The 18044-nt window shown below is 38.5% G+C and overlaps 1 protein-coding gene across 6 annotated transcripts in view; it reads right to left on the reverse strand.

The window, feature by feature from the left end:
• FAT3 (FAT atypical cadherin 3) overlaps positions 1 to 18044 on the reverse strand; it is a 634277-nt gene that overhangs the window by 93754 nt on the left and 522479 nt on the right. For all 6 annotated transcript variants that reach the window (XM_074335616.2, XM_019737552.3, XM_074335615.2 and 3 more), the window contains 2 exons: positions 5907 to 6182; positions 3054 to 3264 (listed from right to left, as the gene is read on the reverse strand). In XM_074335616.2, coding sequence (XP_074191717.2) covers positions 3054 to 3264; positions 5907 to 6182 — 487 coding nt within the window. The remainder of the gene's footprint in view (positions 1 to 3053; positions 3265 to 5906; positions 6183 to 18044) is intronic.

Here is an 18044-nt window from a genome sequence, read left to right on the forward strand (position 1 = left end):
TGTGGATATTACACAATATTATCTTTGTTATCGGCATGATTTTTTTACTTCACCATCCAAACATGACCATTTTGTGATGACAACAAGTTCAATGATCTCATAAGCAAGCTTGCAAGTTTTCTGTAAATAGCACTAGGAACTGAGTGGGAGTCCAATGTTTGATTCACAGACCCTCGCAAGAAGGTAGGAATCATTTCACTTCAGCATCTCAGAGGAAAAAAATATAGAGATATCTGAATAATGGTCACCTTCCAGAAGTGGCACCAACATGCAACTCTGAATGATGAATGCAACAGAGCATACGGTGTCCCACTGCAGAGTTTTCAGGTAAGTCCATCCTTACTCAAGTCACAACAGATTTCTACATACCCCGCAAGATATGTACAGCAGGGATGGAGAGAAGCCAGTTTCTGACCTTGAGTAGAACTTCATAGCCCTGTTGTCTCCGGATGCCATGCTCATATGTTAGGTCCAAAGTGGGCTCTCTGACACTTTCCCTCTTCAAAATACTGTCCATTTTGTTAGAATCCATTTCCTGCTTATTCTCTCCTGCTGTATTTGAATCATTGACAACTAAACTCTTCTTGTTTTCTTGGAATCCACAGTTTCTTGTAGACTTTTGGCAACTGAGCAAAAGCTGTGCTTATCTTTATTTATCTAGTATATAGCACACTACCTGGCATAAAGAAGGGGCTTCATAAATGTGTTCAATAATTGAAAGGAGAGGTAGATCTAAAAAAAGATTTTTAATTCTCCATCTGTATGTATCTTGGGGTCCAATATGCCCCCATCGTAATTCAACTCTTAGTCCTGGTCTCTCCTGTACTGCCCTATCTCAGAGCCACCCATGAACCACTGTTGGCACCAAACATAAAACCTGAACGAAATACAACACCTGAAGCTCTGCACTTGAATTCCGCCTCAGTCCTTCGGGCCAAAATAAAAAGCTTCAGTAGTTAGTTAGAGGCCAGGCAGGGGATAGGAAATTTATGGCCCACCAGAAAACAGAGTAAAATCTTGCTTATCTGAGGTTTTTGAGAGAACTTTAAAATGTATGTGTTACACAACCACTTGTCATTTGCTTCAAATGCTGAAGCACGTGGGACCTGCCTCTCTCCTGCCATGATCTGGGAAGGAACTCGCTAGGCTAGGTAGGGCCAGTCCAGGCCCAGTATAGGTCTGTCTGTGAAGGGGCCAGTGACCACCTGAAATTTATTGTGTATACTGCAATGCTCATTAGCTTCTTACACATACAATCAAAGGCCGTTTGTTTGAGATACCAATCATTCCTGTGGATTTCTGGAAATTGAAGTTGTCTCTATAAAAGACCTTTTAAGGAAAGAACTTTACTCGGTAGTTTTAGTCAACTGTTAAAGAAATGATTGAGTTCTTTCTATGTACAGCACCAGGCTATAGTCTGTGGAGATGGAAAGACAATAGAGGCAGTCTTTTTAACTGGATGGTAAATTATGTTTAAATTACTCTTCAGGAACCTCCAAATTGGATTAAAAATGATCTGGCTATCTAAGAAGAGTATAGCCTTCATGACAAATATAAAAAGCAAGTAGACACACAGATCAATGCTAAGCTAAGTAATAAAAGTGGAAATAAAACTCTATATCTTAGTGATTACAATGACATGAAGCAATGTATATGCATGAATGAATATGGGGAAGAGAAAAAAATATATATATAAGACTAGGGAAAAACTATAGAGAGACTATAAAGAGCTGCTGGATTAGGTGACATTTTCTGTGATGCTATTTAAAAATTTATTTTCTGAAAAGTTTCCTTATTTGTAGAACAGAAGAACAAGGATTATATAATGAAATAATAAAAATGTCCTGTGATAAACAAGAGATGCACAATAGCATTTTAAAAAAAAATATTGGTTAGGCTTTGGTTTGAAAGGAAATTCCATGAAAATCTAGAAAAGAAATAAATTTTTCTGGGACATCTGGCTGTTATGAACCAACATCGTTTCTTTTTTTGTGTAAGGTTTAGCACAGACTCATGAAAAATGTGGATGCCTAATACAGGAAATAGTTTTAGATTATCATTCAATACAGGTTTTGTTTTTTCTTTAGAAGCTGGTTGGCTTTTCTTTTCTAATACTTTTTAGTCCAAAACTGTCATTCTAGCATTCATATTTTAATTTAACCACTCACAAAAATGCTCCACATTTAAATCAAGGGAAAGAAGCCTTTCCAGAGCTGGCATGAAAAGAGACAGCATTTGGCATGATACATGACAGACATAATGTTGCAGAACATTTTGGAAATATGTGGCTTGAATATTCAAAAAAGACAGAACAGCGAAGGCACAATAGAGTAGATAAAGGAAGTTTGTAACTTATAGGTTCACAGTCCTATTCCTTGATTGCACATTTATCTTTTCTGCCATAAATGTTTTCTAGCTGTCCATCTTCGAACCACCAGTAAACTATGTATGGTCTTGCTTACAGACATTAAAATTGAGATTTTAAATAGACATTTAAAAAATCTTAAATTTAACAAAAACAAGAGCCTGCATTTTTTTATCTGTCAGGTTAAACAGGCAGTTTAGTACCTACCAAGTACTCTGCTACTCAAATCACCTCCAATGAAGTGAATTTGTGTCAACTGTGGGGACGTAGGAATTTCTGAAGCCCACAGCACACCTACTGACAAGTAAATGAAGCCACATAAGATTCAATTCACAGAACTGTCTGGCAGCCCTTACATGGTTATTTTAGTTTCAGGCCATAGCTTGTTGATCCATAAGTAAAAGACACTAAGTTTACTACACATTTCTTCTCTCTTCTCCACTTCAGAAAAGTCTGAGACTGAACACAATAAAAGGAAACTCTTTTCTCTCTGTCGATGATGGAAGACATATTATTGAAATGCCAAGAACTTTATACACCATCATCACCCAAATAGGGCAGGTGCTTGGCCAAAAAATTCATTTGGAGATGTTCCAGCAGTGAACGCCTGCTGAATTTTACAAGGTGACAGATACTACTGAAGGTTGAATACCATGCATTATGCTGCAATCAGTACAACAGTTCTCACCTGCTTCTATGGTATATATGAGTTCTGCATTTTCCCCTTTGTCTTTGTCCAGAGCCGTCACTTGCAGAACAGCTGATCCCAGAGCAGCCGATTCAAACACTGATGCTTCATACAATGGGTTGGTAAAATAAGGACTGTGATCATTAGCATCTTCCACATTCACAATGACTCGGGCCAAGTTTCTTCGATAAGGAAACTCCTGATCTCTGACCTTTAGGCAAAATACAAGAAGCAGTAGGACTAAAATCTTAAGTTGCAAAGAACTCACATGGCTATATAGGCCTGTGGTAAAAACAAAATGACATAAGTGCTTGGCATACAAAGTGCTTGACCCAGTCCAAGGCACATAGTAGGTGCTCAATTAATGGGGGTATTATCAAATCAGGACACTGATTGTGAAAAAACTGAGAGCTGGGACCACATCATCTTTATTGCTCAGTATTATGCCTGACCTATGGTCCCTACTCAGTCTGTGTCTGTGGAACTGAGGCCTAGGTATTACAAACACAGCGCTTTCCTTTGTCCCCCTCCCCCCTCCCCCAACACACACAGCCACTACCCCTCATTTGTGTATATAGCTGCTAACTGATGGTAGAATGATGCTCTTGTAAACAGAAAATTAAAAGAAGAATTAATAAATGCAGTGTAAGCATTGCCATTCATTCATTCACCAAACATTTATCATCATCTATTATCTGTCAAGTCCCAGGATTGACTCTGGTTCAGCAGTGAATTAGATACAGCTCCTACCCTCAAGAATGTCATAGTTGACTGGGGAATGCAAACAAGTAAATAGACAGGTATAGGGCCCAGTGGTAAGTGCCAGGATGGGAGTGAGTAGTAGTACCACGTTTCCTCGAAAATAAGACTGGGTCTTATAATAATTTTTGCTCCAGAAGATGCATTAGTGCTTATGTTCAGGGGATGTCATCCTGAAAAATCATGCTAGGGCTTCTTTTCTGGTTAGGTCTTATTTTTGGGGAAACACGGTAAGAACCTCTCTTAGCATTCAGCTTCTTGGAAGAGGTAACAAACATAAGTAGAAATAGTAAAATGGTGGTGCTGGTGGTGTGGGGCACATATTTGAGGCAAGAAGAACCTATATATTCAAAGGCTCAAGACTGAGAGACAACCTTGATTACCGAGAAGATGAACTGAATCTTAATTTGTAAAATGTGAGGCCCCATTGTGACTTCACCAAAGAGCCTGCCTGACTGCTTTAAAGTTTCCCCTGGTTTTCACATGGGAAAAAGCTTGCAAATAATCTATTCTTTAACTCCAACCATATGGTTTTTGCTGTAATATAGCACTAATCAAATGTACGCTTTCCATTTGTTCAATTTTAGACTCCATCATTTGAGAGATGTCAAAAAATTAGAAAATATGCCGGGAAGAGCCATCAAAAGAAAAGAGGCTTTTAGAAATAGTAACTAGAAGGAATGAGCAAATTGACTAAAATGGCTTAGCTTGGAGAAAGGCAGCATAAAGGACTTGTTTGCTTTGAATATTCAATTACATAAATGATAAATGGTAAAGTGTGACTAAACTATTTGAATTTTGAGTGTGTTAAGGAAAGAATGAAGAAATGAAGAGTTGTGAGAATTTAGTTAGTCACTGGCATAAGGTTTCTGACCCTGGAGAAATAAATACATGCAAAATCTACACAGTGAGTGTGTTGAATTTCCCTGTTTATAGACTGGCCTGCCACACACAAGGAACACTGGATTCTGTATTTTGGGGTTACTGAAATCTAGGTCTGTACCAATGGAAAGTCCAAGAGTGCACGACTTCATCTCTTTTATATCTTTAATGCCTCGAACAGTGTTTGGAGCACAGTAGGTGCTGGAGAAATAGCTGTTGAGTGAATGAATAAATGGCAAAAGGGGTGGATTCAATGATCTGTATGTGAGTCCCTCTTCTGTTCCCTGGAGTCTCAGCTGGACACTATAGCTGAGGGTGTGGCATCCAGGTTTCCTCTTGTCCAGGAAGGTTTCAAGACTTGAGAAGGAAGAGCAGCACTTACAGGAACACTACTTTCAGCTGCTTGGGAACTGGTAGCGCCTTGGTGTATTTTAAAGCCAATCAGTATGCAAGTGTAGTCTCTGTCTTCTTACCAGGTCCTCAGGAACTCAGGGGGCCTCTGAAGGCAGTGGCTGCCCACAAGGTTCTTGGGTGATTAGAGGGACAGATTTTAGGTCATAAACTAATCAAGGATGTTTCTTATTAATCTCTACTTCCCAATTATGGGAACTAGGCAAACTCCACCTTAAAATTAAAGCAACTTCGATATAATTTGGAGGCCCGTGAACCCAAATTCAGATTTAACACTTTCTGCAGGCTTTGGTGTGTTTTGAGTTTTCGTTGGTGCGCCAGTATTTACTGCTAGGTCCAATGCCAGTGCAGTAAGTAATAAATCAGTTCTCTAAATGCTTCCAAGGACTGAGCATTGCATAAGTTGAGTAAGTGATTACCCTGGTGATTCACTTCTCAAGGAACTTCTAAACTTTTCCACAGAATCTTCTGGAATCGAACCAATACGCTAGCCTGGGAAATTTACAGAAACACGGTCTGTGCCTCCCGCCTCAAGTCAGTCTGTCAGCAGCATTTACTGAGTAGCCACTGTCTGTGGAAGTTATCTAATATTTCAGTTTGGCAAAAATATGGAGTTGCTATCTAACAATAGTAATTCCTCACTGAAATAAAAAAGGCAAACGTGAAGGCAATGCTGATGGGAAAAGCCCAAATTTACCAGTGCTTACAAAATTTCAGGACCCTGTACTTCTGAAGACTGAGGTGTGTGCCTTGAAGGGTCAGGGATTCTGCCAGGAGAGCCAGGTAAGCAGTTGGTCCTACCATGATGTTGAGAATGTGCTTGTCCTGGGCCTCGTGGTCCAGTCTCTCGGCGGTGTAGAGCACGCCCGTGTTGGGGTCAATCCGGAATTTCCTCATGCTGACAGAGTCGATGCTGCTGTGGACAGTGTAGCTCAGCTTGTGCTTCTCGTCTCTGTCTGTGGCTTCAATCTGCAATATCTCTGTATCTGGGAGCACGTCCTCGGAAATGGTCACATCGTAATTCGGCTGAGAGAATTCCGGGCCATTATCGTTATTATCCAGCACTTTGATAAATACCTAGAGTTCAAAGAAGACAGGAGTGATGACTAATGCCAATTCACTCATTGCTAAAAACAAAGTCCCCTCCCCCCTCCCTACTCTTTTTCTTTCCTCCATGTCCTTGGATCCCAGCTTCTAGTAGCTATCTCTGTATGTATGCAGGAAGAGCTTGTAGGAAAACACTCTGTAATTAGAGGTTGACGATAAACGAGTACTTCACATTAGCAGGAACATAAATTATGAGCTGATCAATATTCTCACTATTAATTGAACAGCTGAGACAGCCCTGGGGTGGGGTGATAATTCCACAGGGTTATTTGAGACACAATGTAAGAGATCACGAGGTGACCTTAGTTTGTTCAGTTCCTATTATTTTTAAGTTCTTCTTATGTGCTCCTTACAGTGGACTTAATGTAGAGGCGGTGACAGAATGGGAAGAGTAACAAAGGAGAAGCTGAGCAAAGGGGGGAGTGAACACAGGGCTGTGTTCAGAGCAATCGGAGCTTCCCAACTGCGGTGTCCACACACTGGCGCTCTCCCTCAGAAGGGAGGCGTTTAGCAAAGAACCTGGTGCTAACTAAGATCGCTAAAACACCTAGTTCCCAACTTCTTTTCTTTCATAAAGTACTTTGTGACAAAAATTTTCAAGCAGATATAAAAATAAAAGCTTAATGAACCCTCGTGTATTCATCATCATTTGACAATGAGCAATTCATGGCTAATCTTGTTTCATCTCTATGCCCACTCACTCCCACATGCTTCCCCGTATTATTTTGAAGCAAATCCCAGTCATCATTTAATTTCAGTCAGTATCTCTGAAACATAGGGACTCTTAAAATATACACACATACACATACACACACAATACCATTATTGCATATAAACAGAGAAAATTATTTCCTTATCATTGTGAAATATTTAGTTGGAGTTCATCTTTCTGTAATTGTTTTTTGAATGTGTTATGTATGTTTGTGTACATATGTATGTATATTTTTTCATAATGTCTTTTATTTAGGATATGTCAATGAGATCCAAACATTGTATTTGGTTGATATATCCTTTAATTATCTTTTAATTTATAGTTTCTCCTTCTATCTCCCTTTATTTCCTTGCAATTTTTATGTTAATTTGGGAATTGAACAAACTGAGACATTTTATCTTTAGTTCCCACAGTCTGAATTTCACTCATTGCATCCCCATGGTTTTGTTCCACATGTCCCTCTGTTCCCTGTATTTCTTATAAATCGGTAGTTTGATGTAGGAGACTTGATAAGATTCAAGTGTAACTTCCTCCTTTTTTGTTTTTGACAAAAATCTTTCATGCGTGATACAGTACACTCCCATCAGGAGATACATGATACCTTGTTCTCTCTCTTGTTACGTGATATTAGCAGCCATTGATGATCATTACGTAGATAACATGAATTCCTTAAAAATGCAAATTGTAATGTTTTAATACAATGATTTTTTTTCTCACTTATGAGCTAAAAAGAAACTTGTTACAATTATTTGGTTACTTTTCCTGTAGGAACAGCAGGATAAATACTTAATTCTTTTTATCATTTCAAAATAATGAGTTGGTTCTTCAGCTCCTCCCAAAGTGATCAATGAGGTATTCTGTTTTTCAAGCATCGTTATGAGCTAATGAATTCAATCACATCTGATATGTTTCTGTCCACTGCAGTTCCTATACTAACTGATGAACAAATGGCCCTTCCTTGGCCAGTGACAGTCTCTTCAAGTGGGCTCTTGCGATCTTTTGACACAACCCTAGTGTAGTCTTTGACGGCTTCCTTACTTTCCAATAATTGCTACTAGTAATTTTTCCAGGGTGGTCTTACACATTTTCCGCCCCAGTTCTGAATTATCCATTTCTTCAAAAAGTGTCTGTTTCTTTTTAGTTAGAAATGGCATTTTAGAGATCACAATCTAGTGCTGGAATGTTCATTGCTGCTAGATTTGCTATTGCGTCTAGCATTTTTTCAGTGGACAGAATCAGCAAAGATTTTTGTTTTTAATAATTATTTCCATGAGTTTATATTGATACTTCCAATTTAAAATTGGGGTGTCAAGGTTTTTACTTAATCTCATTCTTTTTACATCTGTATCTCCTTCCTCCCATGCTGAAATTTTTCATGCTCACTGACAGCATCATCATTATTCATTGCTTTATCTGAAACACATGCACGAAAGTCTCAGAATAATAACACCAACATTGTTATTATAACTACATTAAAATTATGGTCATCCAAAACAATTTAATATTAGTTTGCATTTCTTTTTGTCCTTAGGATTTATCCCACTGGGATATACAGTCAAATTAGTATGTCGAAAGTCACAATAGCTCTTCTCTGTGTAGATAGCCTACCAACTGAATACACATGTAAGTTCATTTGCTTTCAAATTTTAGACTTTTTAAAAAATATTTAATTTTGTTTTCTGTTATATGTAAAAGTATCAAAGTCAAATTTACGAAAGGTATAGTCAAAGAAGTTTAGCTTCTGTATCTCTCCCTTTCACCTTACTCACTTCCCCTACAGGTAATCAGTTTTTTTAAATTAATGATATGACTTATCCATCTAGTTTGTTAATATAAACGTATTGTACACACTTGATGAAATGAGTTATTTTACCTAACATTATATTAATGGTTTTCAATAATTGATGACTTTATCCCCCAGGGACATTTTTCAATTTCTGGAGACATTTTTGGTTATCATAGCTGGGGGGAAGGGTGTTCCTAGAATGTAGTGGGTAGAGGGCAGGGAGGCTGCTAAACACCCTACAATGCACAGGACAGCCCACTGCAACAAAGAACTATCTGACCCAAAATGTCAATAGTGTTACTGAATTATATCTTGAAGACTAATCCACAGCAGTACAGAAATATCCTTCCAATGGATAGATGTATCATAGTTAACTCAGTCTTTTATTGATGTTCATTTAAAATGTTTCTATTTTTGCTTTTAGAAATAATGTGCAACAAAGAGCCTTGTGCCCATATCTTTTCATATTTTTGCTAACATATATTTGAGTCCCTAGAATTGGGAACCTAGATATTTCCATATTCCTATATTCAAAAGTTTTATCATATTGTATTCCCATAGTAATATATAAGAATAACTGTCTTCCTATAGCCTTGCCAAAAAAGTACATATGTAATAAAACTTTTGGCTTTTTGGTTAAACTGATAGATGAGAACTGATTGATCAGTGTAATTGTAATTTGCTTTTCTCTTACTATGAGGTTGAGCTTTTTTTCATGTTTAAGAGCCATTTGCATTTTTTTTTTTCTGTTAAAACCGTATCAGATCATTCTATGGGTGAAATGGCCTTTTTTATTTTTGGAAGTATGATGATATAAATTGCAAATGTTTTCAATTTTGTCATCTATCTCTATTTCGCTCACGGTGATTTTTTGCCATGAAAAGTTTTTACTTTTATGTTCATGTAATTGAATTCATCATTTTTTCCCCTTGTTTCTGGGTGTTAAATCATAGTTTAGAACATTCTCTATATTTCCAGGTTATAGGTGAACACATTCATTTTTTGTAAATAGCATTTACATGTTTCCTTTACTTACATTTCCATCTCTAATCCATTTGGAATTTTTCCTGGTATATTATGTGAGGAATGGATTCAGTTTTATTTGTTTTTCCCACATGGCTCTCCATTTATTTCAATGTCACTTTTTAGATCATGACTTCTCCACTGAGTTAAGAAACCAATTTTATTGCATTCTAAATTTACATATGCAAATAGAATACTTCTGGCTTTTCTATTTTGTTCCATTGGCTTACCAGTCTTTTCATGCATCAATATCAAAATGTTTTAACTACAGAGGTTTTACAGTGCATTTTAATTGTTTGAAAAAGCTAGGCCCTCTCTTTGTTCCTTTTTGGGGTTTTCCTGGCTATTCTTCCAAATGTACTTTATAATCAACCTGTAGAGCACCTGACAAAAACTTAATAGCATTTTGTATTGGGATTATAGGTTAAAGGAGAACTGATTTCTTCATGATTTCTTGAAACTACCCAAAAACATACTTGTAGTTTGTCTTTTTTCATTAGTTCAAATCTATTGTTTTGTTTTTCAGGGGTGTTTTAATTTTTCTAAAATAGGTTTTGAACACTTTTTAAAGTTTATACATGTGCTATCTTAAATGGAGTTTTTTTTTTAAATTTTTTTATTTATTTATTGGGGTGACAATTGTTAGTAAAATCACATAGATTTCATGTGTACAATTCTGTATTACATCGTCTATAAATCCCATTGTGTGTTCACCACCCAGAGTCAGTTCTCCTTCCATCACCATATATTTGATCCCCCTTACCCTCATCTCCCACCCCCCATCCCCCACTCCCCTTACCCTCTGGTAACCACTAAACTATGAGTTTTTGTTTTACATTTGTTTGTCTTGTTCTTTTGTTGTTTTTGGTTTATATATCACATATCAGTGAAATCATATGGTTCTCTGCTTTTTCTGTCTGACGTATTTCGCTTAGCATTATACTCTCAAGATCACAGCCACCCGAGTTTTCTTTCCATTAAGTACCTTTCCACTTTTTTTTTTTTTTTTTGGCTATATATATAGGCTATTGATTGTTTTAAGTTAAATTTATAACTTGTTATTTTACTAAATTTTCGTATGATTTGCATTAGTTTTTCCATTCACTCTTTTGAGCTTTTCAGATATGTAATTATTCTATATGCCAACAGATATCATTTTTACCTTTTTCTTTATGATTCTTATAACACAAATTGTTCTATCTATTAGCATTGGCTAAAACTTTCAGCACAATGTTAAATAGTAGTGGAAATAGTGATATTCTTGCTTTATTCCTGACTAATAGGAAAGCCTTTAGTGATGCTCCACTAAATGATATGCAGGCATTTGAGAAAATTATTTACTTAAAAAAAATAAATAAATTTAGTCAGACCACAGTTACGCTTATAAATAGTTGTACTATCCCTCACTTGCGTACAGACGTGCTTTTTTGAATGAGAGAAAAAGGGCAGTGCTCTAACCTCTATGCCAGGATAATTTGCCCATGGGCGTGAGCCTGACTTGGGGAAAAGCTTTGCCTGTAGTTTAAGGTACAAAAAGAGTTGAGAAAAGTGTGCCTATAGAGTTTTGGGTATTGTTTTTACTTCCACTGTATTCGGAAAGTCTACTAGATTCTTTGAATGTTAATTCTTTCCTTTAAAAAGTTCAAGTTAACTTAGTCAAGATGCTAAAATATTTGTGTTCACAGAAGCAGTTATACTAATGGGGTAAAAAAGCCTTTCCAGCCAGTAAGCCTGCCCTGACTTTCATGAAGTTTCAAAGTTGATACGCTCTTGAAAAGCTTGCCTCTTTCTGCTTGCTTTGTCCTGAGCCTAATCTATAGTCAGAACAAGTGTTTCTCTGTAAAAGACTTCCCTTTCCTCATTTGCTTTTTATTTCCCACAGTTGGGGCCATTTGTGAGCTCCTGAACTAACAAACGAAGCAAAGTAACTCTCAAAGATGTTGTGTTCAAAATGGTAATTGAAAGGCCTAAAGAAGTACAATGGAATCAAAGCAGGAGGGAACCTGAATGTAGGGAGTCTCTCAGAGTTGGTTTCAATGCTGTTCACCACAAACACTTTGGTTTTGTAGGCTCTTCTAAGCTAAGTCTGGGTAGATGCCAAGCCCAGCTTTACAAAGGCTCAGGCGGGAAGTGTCCGTGGGGCCAGTTGCAGGGTAAGGTCTCTGTCTTTTATTAGAACTAATTAAGTCCTAAATTACTGAAATTCTGTTCTGCCTCTGTTGGCATTTCAAAATCATATTTAAAACATTCTACAGTTGTGATTTTGAGGGGAATGCGCCTTGTCTGCTCCCCAAGCTTATGAGTTTTGTTTTTGAGTGTATAAATAGAAATATGTCAGTTTGTGATTGTTTGAGTTTATAAACCTGTATCATGTTCCTTTCTTAAAGTTTATTATCTGTGGTTTACCAGTGTTATGAGAATCAGAGAAGTTAAGGGATGGGCCCAAACTCACAATGGCAAGGCTGGACTCAAACTAGATCTTACAGAGCCAAATTCTGAATTCATTCCATCATAGCATTTCCATGCACCCTTAAATTATGTACACATTAATTATAAATGTACATAACACACATGTGGGCAATAATGTGTGCAAATGTCACGTATCTTGCTTTCATGAAGGGACACTGGTCCCGCTCCCCGCACAAGAACGCAGGATATGGCGAAGCCAAAAAGGAACACCAATGGAGCCATGGGTAGGGGAGTCATACCACTATATTCTCACTGGCGGCTGGGTTGGAGACACAGTGCTTGCTAACCAACCAACCCCACTTGCTAGCTGCAATCCGCTGTCCACTTCTCTGCCAACCAACACACTAGCGTAGCCACAGCAGTTATATTAGTGTCTAATGGCTAACCAGTAACAGCGGATGGCCACCCAGCCACAGCAGATGGCCATCTGATTACAGCTGATGGCCATCCAACAACCGAGCCAGTACCTTTCCACATGAGGCTGAGAGCCTGGAAACTGCTCTCCGGGACTCTCCCCACACTTGCTATATAGAAATCCTAATTTATAATGTAGATAACTGACATAACCATTTTCATTTCAGGAAGATCAATCATAGGATTATTCTAAATAGAAAGTTCCCTGATGCCTTCAAAATTGGAATCCACTTTCAAAAACTGATTTATTCATAAGTTGTCAGGCACACATCTATTACATACAGTGAAATTTTGTCATTTTTTTTTAAACAGAAAGTCTCACTTTAAAGTTGGCTTATTTTTCCTCTATATGATTGCACTTGTTCCAGCATTTTTCTAACCTAAATATACAAGGAGGTTTTGGGCCACTGCCCTTTTCACCTGCTAAGAGTGACATGATTCTAAAGGAGATGAAAGAAAACCCTGGATGAAGGCAGTTTCCTTTGGAAGTCCCTTGATCTAGGGAATCATGGAGCAGCTTTAGCAAAAATGATTTGTTTCTACCCTCCCCAACCCCCCACCTTTTAAACAAGTGCAAGGTGGAAAGAAAGGGTAAGACAAAGGCCAAATCTTCAAAGTAAAGTGTGCTTTTAAAGAAAGGAGGGAAGTAAGGAACTCTCAAGACATCACTGGGAGACCAAAGAGGACTGGAAGCCTCATGGTTGTGAAGGGCAAGGCTAACTTTAGGAATACAAGTTACGGATCTCCCAGTCCCAGTGAAGACAGACCCTTTGGCCGAAAGTCTTTGTGGCCAATCTCAATTAGCTGCCTTTATGGGGCTGAAGAATTTTGAAGATTATCTGAAAGATACGTTGTATCTCAGGTTTGGCTGTGGAGCATACAAATCCAAGCTGATTTTCATATCTTTACAAACCAAAGCAGGACTTGAATAAGAAAAGTATATTAAATTCACAAAACCACATATCATGAGTCCTCGAATCAAATCCATGTAATTTTTAGATTATTATTTGGGCATGACTATCTCTGCTGTCTTTCATGAACAAACATAAAAGCCACACACATAGTATTTTATAGTTATCAGGTGTATTATTCCAATTTTAAGTTGAAAATAAGACTGTGATAATAAAACCTGCACGTGTCCAACACATCACAGATCTCAAGGACTTTTCTTAATACTTTATTCTTGCAACCCATAAAGCATGCAAGGTCTTACCCCCATTATACAGAAGGAATGGAGTCTCACAGAGATGCAGTTACCTTCTTTGGTAATATAGGCAGCAATCATTTAAGTGCTGACTTGAACTTGGGTCACCTGATTCAGGGTCAGTGCTCCTTCCACTATACCAAATGCTTCCCCTAAAAAATGATTAGGTTGGTGCAAAAGTAGTTGCGATTTTTGCAATTATTTTTAACCTTTTAAACTGCAATTACTTTTGCATCAACCTAATAAATTGCGTATTTTGTATATATAAGTATGTAGGGGAATGTTCCTGAGATGGTATCTGATTTTGAGAAGGAAGAAGTAGGTTTGTATCTCTTTAACTGTGTATACCTATGGCACCACCTAACTATTCTGTACCTCAGTTTATTACCAGAAAAATGAGTGTAATAATAACACTTGATTTAATTACACCGAGGGTGACAGGGAAACGAAACTTAAGAATGCAGCTTGTGAAGTTATTATGCAAATCACATTACTATGTATTTCCATCCATTGATCCTTTAGAAGAGTCACACTCTAGATTTGCTTAAATTTGCTATGAAGATGCAGTAGCTCAGATTTGTTTGGCAGATGTTTGAGAAAGTTGTTAAAAATTTGTAATTTCTCATCCTTGGTAATATGTGTCTTTGTGGCCCATAAGCTCTGAGGATTGAAGCAAAGGCTATGAGGAGGGTGGGGTATTTTGCTCTCTTCCCAGCAGGTATAGCTGGTGATAAGACATTCTAATGGCCACAGGGGGCGCCATGTTCCCCAGGCAGCCATCTTAATTAACAAGTGTCCTGCTCCTAATGAGTAGGGCCAGGTGAGTTGCTCTTTCTGCCTTAGAATTTAATCTTGTCTTTGAGAGGCAGCACAGTGCAGTGGTTGAGAGAGCAGGCTCTGGAATCCAACTTCCTGTCCCTGAACCCTGATCTATTCAAGTTATATTTAACTTTGCTTTGCCTCAATTTCCTTATCTGAAAAATGAGAATGACAAGAGGGGGTTACTTTTGTGAATGAAAAAGGGGATAGGCCGTAAACCTGAGAAGCTCAGGGAAGGCACATGGCAGGCCTGACAAGGTCAGAGACCAAAAGTAAGCACAGGATGGTCTGATCACAAATTCCTAACTGGACAGGTCATAGTGGGTAGTCACGTCCCAGGCCTTAGCAAAGGTTAATCTTTACCTTCAGTGAGCTCTGTCCATTGTTCTTATGTATCTAGGATAACATTCCTTTGAAATGTCAGAGTAATTTTCTTTTCCTACCCATGGAAGGCAAAACCACGAGCACCAGAGGACAAGACCACAGAATCTCTCATTATCTTGTTCCCCCGCATACCATCTCTGCATGCTATAAATGTTAATTATTAACTATCTTTACCCATTCCTAGACATTTCCCCAGGATGCTTTCTCACGCCTCCTTAATCTACCACCAATGAATTTCATGCATCTTCCTTACACCTTTTCCTTTGGTTCTAATATATAAAATAAGCTGCAAAACTGCCATTCTCCAGAGTATTTCAGATCTTGCTCCTCAGCATATGTCATCAGTTTGGCTCAAATAAGCTCATAAAAATTCTCTACAGGTTTGGGTTTTTATTACGTTGACAGTTTCCTATTTCTAACATAACAAATTCCCACTAACTTATCAGTTTAAAACAACATCCAATTATCTCCTCGTTCTGTAGATCAGAAGTTTGAGTGTGGTGTGGCTCAACTGGGTTCTGTATTTAGAGTCTCACAAAGCCTAAATCAGGGGTTGGCAGGAATGCACTCCTTTCTGGAAGCTCTGGCGATGAATCAGCTCCAAGCTCCAAGTTGGCTGAATCTAGTTCCTTGAGGTTCTAGTCCTGAGGTCCCTGTTTTCTTGTTGACTATCCCCAGAAACCTCACTCAGCTCCTTAAGAGGGCCTGTGCTCCTTGTCTGTTGCTCCCTCCATACTCACACTAGTGATGTTGTTTCAAATTCTCTCACATTAGGAATCTCTGACTTCCCCTTTTGCTGCATCTCTTCCTACTTCAGCTGAGAAAGTCATCTTTTAGGGGCTCATGTGATTAGATTGGACCCACCTCGATAATCCAGGATACTCTACCTTAAGACCTATAACCTTAATTACATCTGCAAGGTCCCTTTTGCTGTGTAACATAACATAGTCACAAATTCTGAGGACCAGGAAGTGGACACCTTTGGGGGCTAGGGAGGGGCTTTCTGCTTAGTGCAAATAGCACTTGCCTCATAAAGTAATTATGAGAGTTAAATGAGATTCTTTCTGAATATAATATAAACACTCGTGTTTTTTTTTTTTTTTTTTTAATCTATTTCATGTGTTTCAGTCAATGATAGTCATTATCATTTTGATGCTCAAATTATCCCATCTTTGACTAGTGGAAGGCAGTTTAAGTTGCCTCTTGTCGTTTTTCACTATGATTCCACTAGCCTTTTCTGGCAGGATAAGATGCCCAGACTCCTGCCCCAGTCCTGGAATCAGCTATTTCTATAAGGGATCCTGGTTCCTTTCCATGGGAAATGGAATGTAGAGACCACAGTCTGGACCACAGAAGCCCTCTTACAAAAGATCTGTAGTGATCCTGTAAGTTTGGACAGTCACCTCATCCTCCTGGCATCTCATTATTCCTGCTCTTTATGGTTCCACCTGGATATTCCCTTTCTCCTCTTATAACAGCCAGTGCTTCTGTGATTCCTCACCTTTCCTCTAACCAGACTGTACTACGTCTCTCAACGCTTTCATCTTTCCATTTTAGTCAGACACTCATGTTCATCTCTGGGCTGCTATAACATCAAAGTGGGGAACACTTCCATAATGCTGAGGAATAGCGGTGCTCCCCCTTTTTTTTACAGACTATTTCTATTATTATTATTAATTTCTTGAAGGGGGTTAACCTCCTGTTTGTTATCCAGGGCTTGGGTAGACAAACTTAGTCTCTTTCTTAACTCAGAACACCAGTGCTTTGAAACACTATGGAAATAGCCCGCCCAGTCACCAGAGCAGGGAGGCTTTGTAAAACCAATAATCCTCTCAGGTGTGTGTGTTTCCTACAAAGCATGGGTGGTTGCATGTTGAAATTTTTAACTTGAGTTTCTGAGTAATGAAAGTGTTGAGGAGTTAGTTTAACTATTTTTAGGCCATATACCCATTTGGACACCTGATGAACACTAAGGATCTACTTGCTAAAAAAAATACACATACACGCCAACATTTATAAACCATGTCATGGGCTTCAAGCACCTTTCAGGACCTCAGACTATCTTGGAGAGTTTAATTTGTTTGTACAACTGGGTCCTGATTTGCGTCGGCTTGGTGGAGGCAGCAGGATTTGGAGATCAGGGAAAGGTCTGATAGGAAGGGACATAACGAACCAGGGTGCCAGTTTTAAATCTCTCCACTCAATATTCATTTTTTTTGGTCTAGAGCAAGGCTATTTCTTGTGCTAGTCATACACTGTTTGCTGCCATTCCATGACATCATACACGTAGAGAGCTTTTAAAACCCTGGGATCATTCTTGGAACACAGAAAGCTCTCAACCATGTTGTCTGGTTTTAGGCAAAGTGACAACTGTCAAACAGCCATCAGAGATGACCATCCTGGGAAGGAAGTAGGAAAAGCCCATAATATAACCGGGGTCGGGTGTGCTCAGAGCCCTTTCCAAAGTCTATCTGGTGTGATCTGCATTGAGGGTGCCTTCCGGGATCATTCTGCACTTTCCACACCAGGGAAAGTCAGAAAGTATCCAAAATAGTCCTCCATGAAAAGCCTGCATGCAGCCCCAGATCATCCCCTTCATCAGAGCACTGTCTCAGGCACTCAGCATTTCTCACAACAACCTGTGAGGCAGTCCCCTTGATCCAGATGCTCAGAGAGGCTAAGTGATGACAGTCATCTTAATAATAATAGTAGCAATAGCTAAAATGTACTGAGAACTTACTGTTTAGACCTCATGCTACTATCTGTGTCCATAAACTCATGTCAGCCACAGCAATTCTAAGGATGTAGGTATTGGTATGCCCATTTTATAGATGAAGGAACTAGACTGCAGAAAAATTGAGACCTGCACCTGCATGAGGGGATGCAGCTACCGTATTTCCCTGAAAATTAGAACGGGTCTTATACTTTTTTGCTCCAAAAGACGCATTAGGGATTATTTTCAGGGGATGTCTCATTCTTTCATGTACAACAATCTACATTTATTCATGTACAATGATTTAC

The sequence above is a fragment of the Rhinolophus sinicus genome, chromosome 14 (genome assembly GCF_057876585.1).
Source record: "Rhinolophus sinicus isolate RSI-liver-muscle chromosome 14, RSI-T2T, whole genome shotgun sequence".
Lineage (NCBI taxonomy): Eukaryota > Metazoa > Chordata > Mammalia > Chiroptera > Rhinolophidae > Rhinolophus > Rhinolophus sinicus.